Below are 17,090 nucleotides of genomic sequence, written 5' to 3' on the forward strand. Positions count from 1 at the left end.
TGGATTAAGAAAAAAACTGAATTAATACATTTTTATTTATCAAGAGTTAGGTTTTCAAAACAAGACAAGACTGCCCACTCTCACCCCTCCTGTTCAACATAGTGTTAGAAGTTCTAGCTAGAGCAATCAGATAAGAGAAGGAAATCAGGGGTATCCAAATATGAAAAGAGGAAGTTAAATTATCCCTATTTTCTGACAATATGATCCTATGCCTTGAAAACCCAAGAGAATCTATCAAAATTCTCCCTGCAGTGATAAAGGACTTTGGCAAAGTCTCTGGGTACAAAATCAATGTGCAAAAGACATTTTTATACACCAAAAACAATAGGCAAAGAACCAAATAAAAAGCACAATCCCATTCACAATAGACACACACACACACACACACACACACACACACACACACACACACACACAATACCTTGGCATCTTCCTAACCAGAGATGTGAAAGACCTTTACAATGAAAACTACAAAGCACTTCTCAAGGAAATCAAGGAAGATGCAAACTAATGGAAAATATTCCATGTTCATGGATTGGAAGAATCAACGTTGTTAAGTTGTACATCCTAACAAAGGCAATCTACAGATTCAATGCAATACCCATTAAATTATCAACATCATTCTTAGATCTAGAAATGACAATAAACAAATACATATGGAATCATAAACGACCATGAATAGCCAAAACAATCCTCAGTGAAAGAAACAAAGCAGGAAGTATCACACTTCCAGACTTTAAAATTTATCATAAGACTACAATAGTGAAAACAGCCTGGTAGTGTACAAGAACAGGCATATGGACCAACGGAACAGGATAAAGATTCCAGAAGCAAAGCCACAAATTCTCAACCAACTGACCTTCCACAAAACCTCCACCAATAACCACTGGGAGGAGAAGAGCCTATTAAGTAAATGGTGCTGAGAAAACTGGGTGACCACATGCAGAAGATTGAAACATTACCCCTACCTATCACCATACTCAAAAATCAACTCTAAATGGATCAGACCTAAATGTAAAATCTCAAACCATGAGAATCTTACAAAACGCAGAAGATACCCTTACAGACATTGGAATAGGTAACCAATTCTTGATCAAAACCCCAAAAGCCCTTACCATAAGAGGTAAGATAGGTAAGTGGGATCTCATCAAACTGAAAAACTTCTGCAAAACGAAAGAAATCATCAAGAGAGCAGGGAGACAGTCCACAGAATGGGAAAAAAAAATATTTGCCATCTGACAAAGACCTACATCCAGGATCAGGATCTACAAAGGACTCAAACATGCAGAAAGGAAACACACACACACACACACACACACACACACACACACACACACACACACACACACACCTCTATTAAAAAGTCGCAAAAGGTATGAATAGACACTTTTTAAAGGAGTCATATGAGCAGCCAAGAGCTACATGAAAAAAATGCTCAGCCTCACTGATCATTAAAGACATGCAAATCAAAACCACACTGAAATACCACATAACACCAGTCAGGATGACCATCATTAATAACTCAGAAAACATCAGATTTTAGAGAGATTGCAGAGAAGAAGGAATGCTTTTACACTGTTGGTGAGAGTGTAAATTAGTACAACCTCTATGGAAAGTAATGTGGCAATTTCTAAAAGATCTAAAAATCGACATTCTATACAAACCAGCAATCCCCTTTCTGATAATATACCCAGAGGAACACAAAGCAATCTACAAAAAAGATACCTGCACACGCATGTTTATTGCAGCACTATTCATAGTAGCAAAAACTTGGAATGAACTGTGCAGCCCATTGAAAGTTAACTGGATTTAAAAAATGTGGCACATATACATGATGGAATATTATGCAGTCATAAAGAAGGACAAAATTATGGGCTTGGCAGAAACTTGGATGGATTTAGAATCTATTATACTCAGTGATCTATCACAGAAACAAAGAACGAAGTACCACATGTCCTCATTCATAAGTGGGCCCTGAACATTTATCATAATACTACAAGAAAGGGATTGGCAGTAGCAGAACACTGCCAGGGGATGGAGGGAGAGGTGGGCACTAATATCAGTAAGAGTGCCTGATCTCAAACCAGACAAAGTGAGGACTAATGGGAGACCCTAACTTCACCTGTACAATGATCACTTATGTACCTAATCCTGAATTGTACCCCATGTCTTGAAAATATTTTTAAAAATAAAATTTTTAAAAGTTAGGCTTTTAAGAGTGAGGCTCTGACTCAAAAAAAGAAAAAAAAGATTAAGTTGTAAGTTATCACATATCCTTTAAAAATGTAAGATGTCCCATTGTGCAAGGTTAAAAAATGTACTTTGTGGCTATATTCATAGGGGCACACATAGTGAAGTATATAGGAATGAAATGTCATTGTATCTCTATTTTCAACTGGTTTAGAAAAAAAATTGTAGCACACAAGGTAAGAGAGAGCAAATGCACAAATGAGGTAAAATGTTAACATGAAACCAAAATTTCACTCATCCCTTTTTTTGGTAACAATTGATTTATTTAAATCCATTTATTCAAACAATTTGAATATATTTTGAATTGCTATTTGTAGTACTTACCATATTTTTCCCAAAAGTCTTATGCCATTTGAATTTGATAGTTTATTTTTGAAAACAAGCATATAGTTTTGTGATAATAAGACCTCCTAAGCCATAGATCCTCCATCTACTTCCATATTAAAATGAAAACAAAGTGACTCTATTGTTTAAGGTGCCATTTCTTCATTTTACATCTTACTTTTACTTGGCCTGTGACTCTTAACTATTTGAATTTTTTTCCTGACTTATAGTTAAGTACTGAATAGCTTTAATTTTCAAGAATATTTATAGATTTTGTACATTTTTCTCAATGAGCATACACTGAAAGTACGTATTAATATCTATACATATTCCCAAAACAACTCCTTCTCTTATCTTGATCTAATTTGTAACAAACTTATTAGAACTTCCTATACTATTGTTTTTTCCTTCTACCCTTTTGCTTTATCTTAAAAATCTTCTAAGATTTTGAATACTTTTATCTTGCTATTTATACTGCTGCGTTGAAGGTGTTTCAACCTGTTTCACTGGCAGCGATACCCTCCATGGCAGATAGTCTCAGTTACATTTACTCATTATAAAATTGCATTGTAATTCATATAGTAATAAAACAAGATAATTTCATGCTTATTACCATAATTATAGCTGTTTAAAATAAAATCCCTCCTGGGGTTCATTTTATGTAATGAGACAAATATACAAAATTTTGATAAGTATCATGTACAATTATGTAACCTTGACATCTCTGTTTGTGTCATTCTTTTATCATATTTAATGGGCTATGCAGCAGTCATTGACAGGAATTATGACAATAGCTCGGACACTGATGATGTTCACCACATTTCCAACATATGTATTTACTCTAGGTAGTGCCTCAATACAGCCCTTTAATAAAAATCTCACACCCAAATTTGGTAATTGAAGTTAAATAAATCAAAGAATGTTGCAAAATGGATACCTTTACTAACAAAAACAGAATACGTGGCAGGAGGGAGAATTAATTCTAGTTTCAGATGTAACTGAGTGAGAATCCCAATACTCCCACTTATTAGCTGAAATAGAATTTCTTCAACTGTACATGTTGGTAATCATTTGTTTATTTATTTTTGTATTCACTTATTCAGTTTGTAAATATATTTTGAGCTGATTATCAGGTACTATTCTAGACACGGGGGTAAAAAAATGAGTGAAAAGAACAAAGTTCTTGATCTCAAAAGGCTTACATTCGACTGAGACGACAGAAAGCAAAGTGGATACATAATGTAACATCAGCTAGCAGTAAGTCTTGTGAAAAAACTACTAAAGCAGACTGTAGCATGTGATCAAGATAGGAAGACAGTGCTTCACACAGGGCATATTGAAAAGGCCTCTCAGAGGAGGTGGTATTTGGGGAGAGGGAGACAGGAAGTCTTCAATTGGTTGGCAAAAAGTGTTCCTGGTAAAGAGGACAGCAAGTTCAAAAGCTTTAGTTTATAATTCTGTGAAGGGTAAGTTAAAATGTGTAAATTCTTGGAAAATATTTAAGTCCTAATTAGATATTAGATATAATTTTAAAATAATATGCATAGATAATTAATTCCATAAGGTTATCATGTGTCTTCTTTGCTCTAATGTACGGTATCCTAGATCATTTTCCTCCTCTTGAATTATATATTATTCATCTTGTTCCAGAGCCTTTAGGTTGCCGTCTGTTTAATTTGTAGTGAGTTAAACCCTGTTTGCAATACTCAGATGTTATTGCTGTCAGAGGTCCTGTTTTCTCTGTCTTGGCCCCTTTGCTCAACATTTGTATACTCTGAATAATGCCAAATTGACTTTTTTTCCTAAGTATTGGGAACTTCCCTCTCTAAGCAATAAATCTACAACTCTTTGTGATGATGATTATATTGATGTACCCGCCCTGTGGGGACCTGCTCTTCTGTATATGTGTGCATGGGGAGAAAAGTGATTAAAAATTGATGTCAAGGTGCTATTTGGAAGATTGTACTTCCAGTAAACACAGAAAATTCAACCATATCCCATTGCTGACCTCCCCATTTTCCACCATGGTTTCTTCTTTATGCTTCCCCTGATGCTCCCAGAAGTCAGAGCAGAGTGATTGTCTCCCTCTGTCTCTGGCTGTGTAAAAACCACTACTAGAGCTCAACTCATTTTTATTATATTTCTTTATATCTTGTATGGCTGTAAAACATTTATTCCTAATTTTATCAATTTAGGTCCAATCAGAGAGAAAAACCACACAGTCATTTGAACAACAAAAGTTTATATACAGAATTATTACATGCAGCAGAGGATTATAGTAATGAAGAGATTGGCTAGTATGAAAAATATATTTAGTCTGCTGAGGCTACTGTAACAAAATATCATAGTCCGTGTGGCTTAAATAACAGACATTTATTTCTCACAGTTCTGGTGGCTGACAAGTCCAAGATCAAGCTCCTAACCAATTTGGTTTCTGATAATGGCCCTCTTTTTGGCTTTCAGATGGCTATCTTCTTGTTGTGTGCTCATACGACCTCTTCTTTGTGAGCACAAGGGGAGAAACAGAGAGAGGAAGCTCTCTGGCATCTGTTCTTTTAAGGGCACTAATCCCATCAGAAGTGCCCCCTGGCATGACCTCACCTAACCCTAGTTACCTTCCAAAGGCTTCATTTCCAAATATCATCACATGGGGGATTAGTGCTTCAAAACATGAATTTTGGAAGGAGGGCAATAACATTCAGTCTATAGCAAAAGACAACCCTAAAGAATAGAAGAATGGCTGGGTACAGTGGCTCATGCCTGTAATCCCAGGCATTGGGAGGCCAAAGAGAGGATTGCTTGAGCCCAGGAGTTCAAGACCAGCCTAGGCAATATAATGAGACCTCATCTTTACACAAAAAAAAATTTAAATTAGCCAGGCGTGGTGGTACATGCCTATAGTCTTAGCTACTAGGGAGGCTGAGGCAAAAGGATTGTCTGAGCCCAGGAGGCTGAGGCTGCAAGTAAGACATGATCATGCCACTGCACTCCAGCCTGGGTGATAGAGTGAGACCCTGACTCAAAAAAATATTTTTTTTAATTAAAAAAAATAGAGGAATGTCTGCCATTACTTCTAGGGCTGAAACGGAGCATATACCAAAAAAGACCCTGTCCTTTCATTTCTATTTTTATTTTATTTATTTATTTATTTATTTATTGAGTTGGAGTCTCACTCGGTCGCTCAGACTGGAGTGCAGTGGCCGCTCCCGGCCACCGTAGTCTCGACCTACTGGGCTCCAGCGATCCTTCCACCTCGGCCTTCTGAGTAGCCGGAACTACAGGCACGCGCTAAGACACCCGGCTAATTTTTTTTGATTTATTGTAGAGATGAGGTCTCGCCTGCCCAGGCGGGTCTCGAACCCGCGGGCTAAGGCAATCCACTCACCTCAGCCTCCCAAAGGCGTGGGATTACAGGCTGAGCCACCGAGCCTGGCCCTTTCATTTCTAGAGCAGAGATCCAAACCTTATTGGGAAGTTATACCCATGAATTACTGAATGGCAGAAATCACTAAGCAGCCATGCTAGCAGAACTTGTTGGAAATATGCTCTCCGGAAATTAACAGGCAACCTTCCTCTGTGGTACCTGGGAAAGTTGTTCATAAAATGACTCACCTGAAGCTCTGCTCAAAAAATGTCCAAGCTGCTGGCTGCCATACACTGCAGGAGCCAGGTGCTGAAGATGCTTTGCACGTTCCTAGAGCCTGTCAAGTAAGCACACTGGATCTAGGAAGTGAACACCTTTCCTCCTGCAGTGTCTCTCTAGTACCCTCTATCAGCAGAGCTTTAGTGGCAACTAGCAAAGGAAAAAATATGTCAAAGGCCCAGATCTATTTTTACAGAGCAGGTATAAATGTATATTTAGAATTGAGAGGCAATAAATTAGCAACCAGAACCCTGATATAAGCTAACAATATATAGCAGTAGAAGCAGACTAAGTGAAGAATACATTATTTCTTAGCAGGGTAAACTACTTTTCAGGGCTATTCTCAGTTGGATTCATTGCTACAATTTTTTGTGCCTAGAATACAATCTGACCCAATATTGATGTTCAGTAAATATTGAATGAATGAACGCATGCTTAATTTTTTTATTTAATGTTTTTTCCTTTCTCTCTCTCTCTCTCTTTTTACTGTAGCTGATGGCTGCACTGATTGGTCTGTTGATATCAAGAAATATCAAGTTTTGGTAGGAGAGCCTGTTCGAATCAAATGTGCACTCTTTTATGGCTATATCAGAGCAAATTATTCCCTTGCCCAAAGTGCTGGGCTCAGTCTGATGTGGTACAAAAGTTCTGGTCCTGGAGATTTTGAAGAGCCAATAGCCTTTGATGGAAGTAGAATGAGCAAAGAAGAAGACTCCATTTGGTTCCGGCCAACATTGCTACAGGACAGTGGTCTCTACGCCTGTGTTATCAGGTATTCTTTTCATTCTATTACTGCTGAATCAAAGAAATCACATGCTGCTTTCTCATACTTAAATTTTGTTGCTCTCAATTTTGCCTAAAGGTATTGTCTCAATATTTGCATGTGTTGTTGCTTTCTAAAATTTAGAGTCTAAATCATAAAAAGATGGGATTGGAATTTATATTGAGACATTATTTCTAGCTTATGGGGAAAAGAGATACCATCTGGGTATCTACTTATGTTACCAGAAATTACCAAAGACTATGAAATAAAATTTATAGGGAAGGTAAAATGTTGCAAGTAAAATGTTGCAAATAAAATGTAAGCAAAGACTTGCAGAAAAGATGCATAGTTTTTTCTAAATGGGTTATAACATTTTGTGATTGCCCTTCACAGACAGATAGAGCATGGATACTTCTGATTCACACACATCTGCAAAGATGATTTAGGTAATGTGTGTATGTGCATAGAGTGAGGAAGGCAGCATTGATATGTTAGAGAATATGAAGGTTGTGTTCCAGATGGTTTTAATAAGTAAAACTGCTAGGTCAATACAAAAATTTTTCCTAGGCTTCCAGGGCCAATACTAAATAAAGTTAATGATAAATTCTGCACCTTTATCTCCAAGGAAAGCCATTATATATCTACACACCTTTGTCAGCTTATGGAAGAGACACATGTAGTTTGTTTAAAGATAATGCATTTAAGCAGTATCTGTGTAACACATTAGCAAGTAAAAATCTCAATTTAAGCATTTAGCCCTTCATGGATGCTGAGTCACACCCTGCATCAATGATCATGTATGTCGTTAGTCTATTAGAATGTTAGCAAATCTGAGTATAGGCACATAGAAGGTGTGTTTATTTATTTGACTTTCTGTATTTTGGCTTATTCAGAGAAATAAGGAAAAATCTAAAGGACTTGATTCTCAAACTTCGAGAAAGTCTCAGAATCACCTAGTATCTTCAAATGTGACTACTACTTCTGAAATCCTAATCAACACCTATCATTCCTCTTTCTTAAGGATTATGCCTGTAAGAATTACCTTTAAGCGAACTATGGCTGCAGGTGTTTTAAGTCATTAAAACAGGTCAAAATCACATAAAAGTTAAACAAAAATGTATCTTTTTCACACTGACAACATATGTCACAGTTAATGTTGGGAAATTTAAATGAATATAAGTGGAGAGTTGTACTTGGAGAAATTGCCTAATGTCTTTTAAAATAACAAATGTGGGGCAACCCCCTCGGGTCTCCTCCCACTGTGGGAGCTTTTCTGACCTCTCAATAAATCCTGCTCTAAAAAAAATAAATAAATAACAAATATGTAATTTCTTTGAAAACTCTTATTCTTTCTCTTTGAGTCTATTAAACCTTTTATGCTCAAACATAGCCCTTAAGAGAAGTAGAGGTTTTATAGGGGTATAGATAAATAATTGTCCCACTAATAGAGTTAAAAAATACTGTTTGGGCCAGCTGTTCTCACTTGACCTATAGTAATTTGATTTTAATTTCATATCTATTGTGTTTATTTAAAAATATTTATAGATGACTGTTCATGCATGTGGAGAAGTGATTCCTTACGATAGGCAAATGTGTCCTCATTTACCTGAGATTACAATTGAGTTGGATATCCATAGTCTAACATTTCATTTCATCATTTATTGCTGATGAGCAAATAATGATGTGTTTACATACGCAATCTGAATTTCAAAAGTGCTGAGGTTGCAATTCTTTGATGTGCTCAAGTATACACTGTGATCCAATGCTCTGAGAAATTGCATTAAAATGCCTCTAAGTTTATAGTTGAAATAATGAATTAAAGACCGAAAAGTTCCCCAAATATTGACATTTACCATATGCTCATATATCTACATTTTAATGTCGGGTGAAATTAAATGACAAACACTTTAAAGTTGCATGTGTGTCAAGTGACATTCTAGAGAAAGTAATAAACTTCAGAGTTACTTTTGTCACTGAAATTCAAATATGACAATTGATTTGAAACTAGTGTTGCTATGCCTTCCTTTTCCGATTTGAAGAGGGATACTCAAAATTTTTATAAACAGCATTTGAAATAATATGGATTGGTGTTGACGTGAAGGGAGCCCAAGGGCTGTTAGTTGAGTCAGCTATCAGGTCACAAAACTGTCACCATTAATTTTTAAATGACCCACTTGCAAAGAATTTTAGAAGTGTGAAAATGTTAACTTCTATTCTAAGATTCTAGTCTTCCTGATATGTGTTCTGGATATTAACTTGTCAATGAAATTGTTTAACAAGCTTTTCATATACAGCTAATTTGCAAGTGCACCTAAATATGTGCAATTAAATGGCATAACTAATGGAAACATTGAAGAGTACTGTCATTATAATGAACAAGAGCTTTCTTACTCCCTTCTTTTAATATCCACCTTGAACAAAAGAATGCCTCATAATTCTTTTCTCCTAGTACTTGGCTACTTAATTTTTTATCTTGAATTTTTATTTTATTTTATTTTATTTATTTTATTTTTTTTGAGCTGGAGTCTCACTCTGTCGCCCAGACTGGAGTGTAGTGGCACGCTCCCGGCCACCGCAGCCTTGACCTGCTGGACTCTGGCGATCCTTCCGCCTCAGCCTTTGGAGTAGCCAGAATTACAGGCGCGTGCTCCCACGCCTGCCTGATTTTTGATTTATTATAGAGATGAGGTCTCACCAAGTTGCCCAGGTGGGTCTCGAACCCGTGGGCTCAGGCAATCCACTCATCTCAGCCTCCCAAGGCGCGGGATTGCAGGCTGAGCCACCGAGCCCGGCTTTTATTTATTTTTTTACATGAAAAAGTGAATGAAGGAGAGCTGCGCAACAATTCCTTTTATTTTGTGGCTATCTATAAAAACAAGTATATCTTATAAAAATAAATTTTCTTATATTGTTAACCTTTCACTTTTTAATTCTCCTTTCCATAGTTATGACCTACTAGCAGTTTCATATACAAAGTTAGCTGTTGCACAAATAAGCATGCCAATGCTTCACAAATTGTAGCATACTTAGTAGTTTGTCATCCTTTTTTTAAATTAAAATTTCATTTTTGAGATAATTGTAGGTTCATGTTAAGTTGCAAGAAATAATATAGAGATAGCCCTTGCATCCATTACCCAGATTTACTCAATGGTAACATTTTACAAAACTGTAGTACAATATCATAATCAGAATATTGATGTTGATACAGTTGCGATACAAAACAGTGCCATCACCTCAAGAATCCCTTTGTTCTGTTATAGCTACATTTATCTTGACTCAACCCAAATCCTAAACCCTTGGCAACCACCAATCTATTCATTAAAAACTTGTCAATTCAATAATGCAACATAAGTGGTATCTTAAATAACCTTATGGAATTGGGTTTCTCACTCAGCATAATTCCTTTGAAATCCATCCAAGTTTTTATATGTATCCGTTGTTCATTCCTTTTTATTGCTGAGCAGTATTCCATGGTACGAACATACCACAGTGTTTATTCACTCATTGAGAAGCATTTGGGTTGTTTCCAGTTTGGGGATATTAAAAGTAGAGCTTCTATGAACATTACCGTACAACTTTTGGTGAACATATGTTTTCATTTTTCTGTAATGAATGCTCAAGGGTGAATATGGGTTGAATGGCAGTTGTGCATTTAGTTTTTATAAGAAACTGCCAAACTATTTTCTAAAATAGCCATACCATTTTACATTTTTACTAGCAATGTATGAGTGATCCAGCCTCTCCACATCCTTGTAGCATTTGGTGTTGTCACTATTCTTAATTGTAGCCATTCTGGAAGGCATATCATGATAACTCATTGTGATTTTAGCTTACATTTTTCTAATGGCTAATGATAGCAACACATTTTCACATTATTGATTTGCCATCTCTATCCTCTTCAGCAAAATATCTGTTCATGTTTTTTGTACATTTGATAATTAAATTATTTATGTCCTCTTTGTTGAGTTTAGAGAATTGTAGCTTGTCTTTTCATCCTCTTTAACAGTGTCTGTTGCAGAGCAAACATTTTTAATTTTAATGAGGTTCAATTTGTGAACATTTACAGTTATGGATTATGGTTTTGGTGTGAAGTGCAAAAACTTTTTGCCAAGCTCTAGGTCCTGGAGATTTGATTTGATTTGATTATTTTAATTTTTAAATTTTAAAAAATGGCTAAAAGTTTGATTGCTTTAAATTTTACATTTAAGTCTGTAATTTATTTTGAGTTAGTATTTGTATAAGGTGTGATGTTTATTTAGATTAAGGTTTAGTTTTGGAGGGATGGATATCCAGTTGCACTAGCACCATTGTTGAAAAGTCTAGGCTTCCTCCACTGAATTGCATTTACATCTTTATTCAAAATCCATTGGGTATATTTGTGTGTGTTAATTTCTGCATTGTCTATTCTGTACTTTTGTCTATCTTTCTGTCACTGCCAAACTTACTGCTTAGTGTAGTTGTATAATAGACCTAAATTTCAAAGTGAATCCTCCCACTGTATCCTTCTTTCTCAAGATGGTTTTAGCTATAATAAGGCCCATTGTTTTTCATGCAAATATTAGCATAAGTTTGTTTGTGCCTACAAAAACACTGTAGTGGGATTCTGGTAACAATTGCATTAAGCCTGTAGATTACTTTGAGGAGAATTGATATCACTACTGTGTTGAGTCTCTCAGTCTATAAACACAGTATGTATCTCCATCATTTATGATTTTCTTTTTTATTTATTTCATCAGCATTTTATAATCTTCAGCATACAAATCATAAATTTAACAAATCATTGTTAAATTTATACTAAAGTATTTTATTTTTGGAGTGTTCGTAAATGATATTGTCTTTTTAATTTTGATTTTGGCATTTAGACTGTTACTACATGGAAATGTGATTAATTTATGTAACGATGTTTAAAAATGTATTTTTCTAAATAACATATCTATGCTATATTTTTATCTAGTTTCTTTGTCCAAGTCGATTTTTTTCTTTAGAAATCAAATAACTTTTTTCTCATTGAAAGTATATTTTTAAATTTTATTTATTTAATTTATTTATTGTTTGAGTCAGGGTCTCACTGTATTGCCCAGGCTGAAGTACAGTGGAAAGATCATGGCTCACAGCAACCTCAACTTCCTGGGCTCAGGCAATCTTTCTGTCTTAGCTTACTAAGTAGCTGGGACTACAGGTGTGCACCACCATGTCTGGTCAGTTTTTGTGTTTTTTGTAGAAACAAGGTCTCACTATGCTGCCCAGACTTGTCTTGAACTCCTGGGCTCAAGCGATTCTCCCGCCTTGGCCTCCCAAAGTGCTGGAATTACAGGAGTGAACTACCACGTCTGTCTGAAAGGACATATTAAGCATACATTAAAAGTGGATAGCATTTATTCATTTATCCATTTAAAAAACATTCACTGATCACTCTGTTATGAGTAATAAGCTAATGCTAGGATTACAAAGGTTTTTTTGTCTGTCTTTTCTTAAATAGCTCACATAAAAGAAAATAAATATGTAATACATTACTATAAGTACTATGAAAATAGTTTAAAATTCAGTGGAGTTCTGCCAAGGCGGAGTAGCCTCATTCCTCCCAAGTCTTCTATTGTACAACTGAAAACCTTGGATATAACATAGCAAACAGACATGAGGCAGCTCTGAAAAGTAGAAGAAAGACTTTAGAGAAAGACCTCAGAACTTGAGGAATGACATGGCAACATGCTGTGTTCTTATCATCCTGCCTACTCTTTGCAGATTAAGTCATACATTTTTACTATTTTTTCATTCTGTATTCCTTCATCTGAAATTTGTTTTTTTTCATTGCTTATCTGAATAATACGTATTTATGTCTTGAGGAAAATCCAGTTTATGTCTACTTTCTTTCTGCCTTTCCTAAAATTGCCCCCAAAATAATTGTTTCAGTTACCTCTTGTGTGGATGTAAAATACTCTAAAACTTAGTGGCTTAAAATAACAACCATTTTGTTTGTAAATAAGTCTGCAATGTGGGTTGGCTCAGCTGAGTGATTCTTCTGTTGGTCATGCTTATGGTCACTTATGTCTGGAATCCACTATGATGCAAGGTTAGCAGGACCTCTTTTTCCCTATGTTGTCTTTCCATCTGTCTTTTTAGCAGGATAGACATACTTTTACATGGAAACTCAGAATATATAACTACTTATCAAGCATCTCCTTGCAGCACGGTTACTAATGTCCCATGAGTCAAGTCTAGAGATAATATTGGAAGAGATTTTACAAGGGCTTAAATTCTTTGAGGCATGTTTTTTTTATAGGGCCACCAAAGTAACAGTCTAACAGTCTGCCTTTTGGCCCTTAATTCTGAAACGTATGTCCTTACACATTTAAAGTATTAGATTCCATTCCTAAGACACCTAAAGTATTATCTTACCATGGCATCAAGAATCAAGATAGAGGTTCATGATCTCATTATCTATGGGGGGGCAACAACAAAAAATAGAAATAAAATTATCTTTTTGGAGGGTGGGCCCCTTGTAGTACAGGCTTCTCTGCTAGTTAAGAGTTCTCGAAACCCATTGACATCAGTGTATCAGCTAGCATTGTTGTGAGAGGCTGCATTTGACTTCAGTGAATATTTTTTGGCGATTCAATGCATTTGCCCATTTGTTGATGAGTGATTTACGAGTGCAACAGCCCACACTGCACTGAGTGTTCAGCAGTTTTTGACAAAAATGACATGACTCTGTGCCCCACCTTCCCTATTCACAGGATCTCACCAAAGCAACATCCCCCCACCTCCCAATGAAAAAAAGTCCTCAAAGGGAAATTTTTGCCATTAACGAAGAGGTGAAACAAAAAACAGCAGAAGCACTACAAGGCATCAACATTGATGGGTTCAAAAATTGTTTTGAGCAGTGGACAAAGTGTCTCGATAGGTGTATTGCATCAAATGGAGAGTACTTTGAAGACAACTGAAAGTTAAGCATGGAAGAATGAATACACCATTTTTTATAAATATATCTGGGGTTTTCTTGGGTCCCTTCTCACATGTCAGTTCTGCGTGTGAATTAGGATTTTCACACTTAGTTCCCTGAGTGAAACTGCTCAGTGTAATCCCTCTTAATCCAAAACTTTGTGAACTTAAAAAAAAGACATATTTGGTCCTCACATAGTCAACATGCAATGGTGAGCCAGGAACAGCATAACTAAACTAAATAGCCCCATTTGAAATGGGAGGTGGAGGTGGGAGATACAGAGCAGTCACTGGCCCATAGCAATTCTAAAATCCAGTTGGGCACATGTCACCAGTTTCTTAATTAGAGCCCAGTTCTGCTTACTGAAAATACTTCCTTGTTTTCTTTTTTATAGAAAGTTCATAGCCAAGAGGAATCTTTTCAACTTGAACTTTATCTCTTTTCTTTAGTGGAAGGTAGTATAATTCCTTGAAATTTTGTGAGATTTCTACTTATTAAATTGTCATTCATTTAATTAAGCAGAAATCACACCCACACATATTTTCAAGAAAGATGTCTCTCTACTCTGGTGTTCAAGTCAGGGTGCTGGAGGAAATGCATCAAAGATTTTTTGATATCTTTTGCCTAGTCTTAGGCTATACCTCATACATCCTCCTAGCTAAGAATCTTAGGGTTTGCCTCATAGAAAGTGTTAGCTACTTTTTGTGAATGATAGAGTGTGTATTGTATACCAAACATATTAACACAAACATTTTTTCAGCCTCAGAATCAATGTGAGGTGTTTAACAATGAGAAAGCATTCCATAAATAGTTATTGAATGAAATAATGAGTGATTGGGTTCGTGCTCCTTATAATACCTTATGGAAAACACTGCTATAGACCAAATTACACAAATTTCTGATTCTTATCATCTTCCAAGGGAAAATAAAAGAATTCTATTTCTTATGACATCTCTTGTCTGAAACTAATGCAAATTATGATTTTTAGTATTTAAAGAGACAATTTTCTGTCTTTTAACAGAATATACCTTTACTGTCACCAGGTAGAAATAGAAAGTAATAAAATGTTAGGATAAATAGGCCCACCACACAAATAACTGTTGTAACTCTAGTACAACTAATTTAAATAATTCACTTTAATATGTATGATAGAATATGATTTTAATTTTTATTAATGTTTTATGTGATTATTGTTCAAAAATCAAATCATTCTTGGATCAAAGAATATATAATGTCAGCATCATTTTAGAAAGTCTTAAACATTTATGCCCCAAGGAGACTCCATAATTTGTTCAAAGCCCATAGAAATGTTTTATATTCTATAGAGAAATTCTAATGATAAGCATATGTGTTCCAAGGATCTAGTGTAGTTTCACAATCTTGGTTTTCTAATTTTTAAACTATCTCTCTTAATTGAAACCATAATATACCCTTTAGAATATCATCTGCAATTTATAGATTATAAAAAATGCAATTACATCTACATAAGATTGTCCTTTTTTAAGGATATATACAAGTTAAAGTCTTTAAAATAAGATTTCAAGTCTAGATGTAGAATCTCTTATGGTTGATATATTGAAGTTGTACAACTGTACATCAGGTACTCTTTCTATACTTTTTGGTGAAAACATCTCTCTTGCCATAATAGACTTTAGTGAGATTTTCTGGTTGTGTAACTCTGATAATACTTAGAGATGCTGCTGAAGTGGTAGATCAGCCTAGAAGAGATATTGAGTTTTGCTGTTTTTCCATGTCTGAGACAAAAATACATTTTCTAAAGGCCCAGACTTTTTTTGAATGGAACAATAATAAGCCAGATTGCTACTTTTCTAAGTTTTTTTTTTCTGATCAACAACTAATTCAGTCAATGAAAGTAAAAGCCAAGGACTGTTTGAATTGCTTATTTGATTTACTGATTTCTTTTTTTAACATCTAATAAATACATGTCTTCAACATAACAGCTTATTTTTTTTTTTTTACTAAGAAGATGAAATAAATTCTGCTGGAGCGATGATGGGGTATTTTCTTAAATCATTGGATTAAGAAAAGCTTTGTCTAATCTTTCCAAATCCTATAAGGGAGACAGCTTTGAGAACTCTTTGAAATCAATTTTATCATGTTCAGGACAGGCAGAGACTTATACATTTTCTCCAGAAAGTATCAAATTAATGTGAAGGAGGTAGGCTACTGAAAAGATACATTTGTAAAATAATTAGGTGCATAAAGTTTAATTTCGAGATTTTTGTCTACTCTTACTTTTTTTCAATTTTAGATAAAATGAATCACTATGGACCATTTTTAGTCATTGATATCACATGTACATTTATCATATTTCACAAACATTACTGAAATATAATATAATTGATAATTATCATAAGCAAATTTAAAAATTGCAAGCAATGTATGCCAGGCAAATAAATCATAATCCAGCAAGACTTCATTGGTGCTATACTTTTGCACTGTGATTATTTTTTTCTTAATTTTAAAAAACTATTCTCTCAAAAAAATTGTTAACTGATAATGTTGATGCAGTAAGCGAAGCGAAAGTGAATAGGCTTAATAAAGTAATGGCTGCTGATCAGCACTACTTGGGATAAGTGCAAAATGAAGCTAAGATTATCCAGTGCTCTTTCTAAATCTAATTTTGCATGTGGTTTCCAACTAAAAAATATGAACAATAGTCTTAATGGATATAGAAAAGATAAAAAGGGACCAAGTGTTCTTAGAAGAGCTCATGAAAGACCCATAATTTGAGCATTACTTGGAGGACTGAACTCCTGACAGAGGAAAGTGTAATTGAGAAAGATTTCTCTGTCAGAAAAGTTTCAGAAGGACTAGTACAAAAGCAATTAAACAATAATCTAAAACCGGGACTGGCAAACCTTTTCTAAAAAGGGCCAGATGTTAAAAACAAAAAGATTTTACAGGCCCCATAGTCTTTATTACAACTAATCAACTCTGCTGTTATAGTCAGACAACATCCCTACACAAGACGTAAACAAATGGATATGGATGTGTTCCAACAAAACTTTATTTTCAAAAGCATATGGTGGGATGGATTTGGGCTATGGCCCGTAGTTTGCTGACCCTTGATCTAGAAAATGCCTTGGAGACTGCAAATTTTAGGTTGGTGCAAAAGTAATTGTAGTTTTGGACTATGGATTTTAAAT

The 17,090-nt window shown here is 35.2% G+C and overlaps 1 protein-coding gene across 1 annotated transcript in view; it reads left to right on the forward strand.

Moving 5' to 3' along the window:
* The first annotated feature begins 3,334 nt into the window (after positions 1-3,334).
* The window catches only part of LOC110596103 (interleukin-1 receptor accessory protein-like 1), a 121,058-nt gene continuing 107,302 nt past the window's right edge, over positions 3,335-17,090 (forward strand). The window contains exons 1-2 of the mRNA XM_021715223.1: positions 3,335-3,467; positions 6,710-6,989. Of these exons, the coding sequence (XP_021570898.1) occupies positions 3,335-3,467; positions 6,710-6,989 (413 nt within the window). The remainder of the gene's footprint in view (positions 3,468-6,709; positions 6,990-17,090) is intronic.

This window comes from Carlito syrichta, unplaced genomic scaffold (assembly GCF_000164805.1).
Source record: "Carlito syrichta isolate Samal-C Ts95f unplaced genomic scaffold, Tarsius_syrichta-2.0.1 Scaffold306858, whole genome shotgun sequence".
NCBI lineage: Eukaryota > Metazoa > Chordata > Mammalia > Primates > Tarsiidae > Carlito > Carlito syrichta.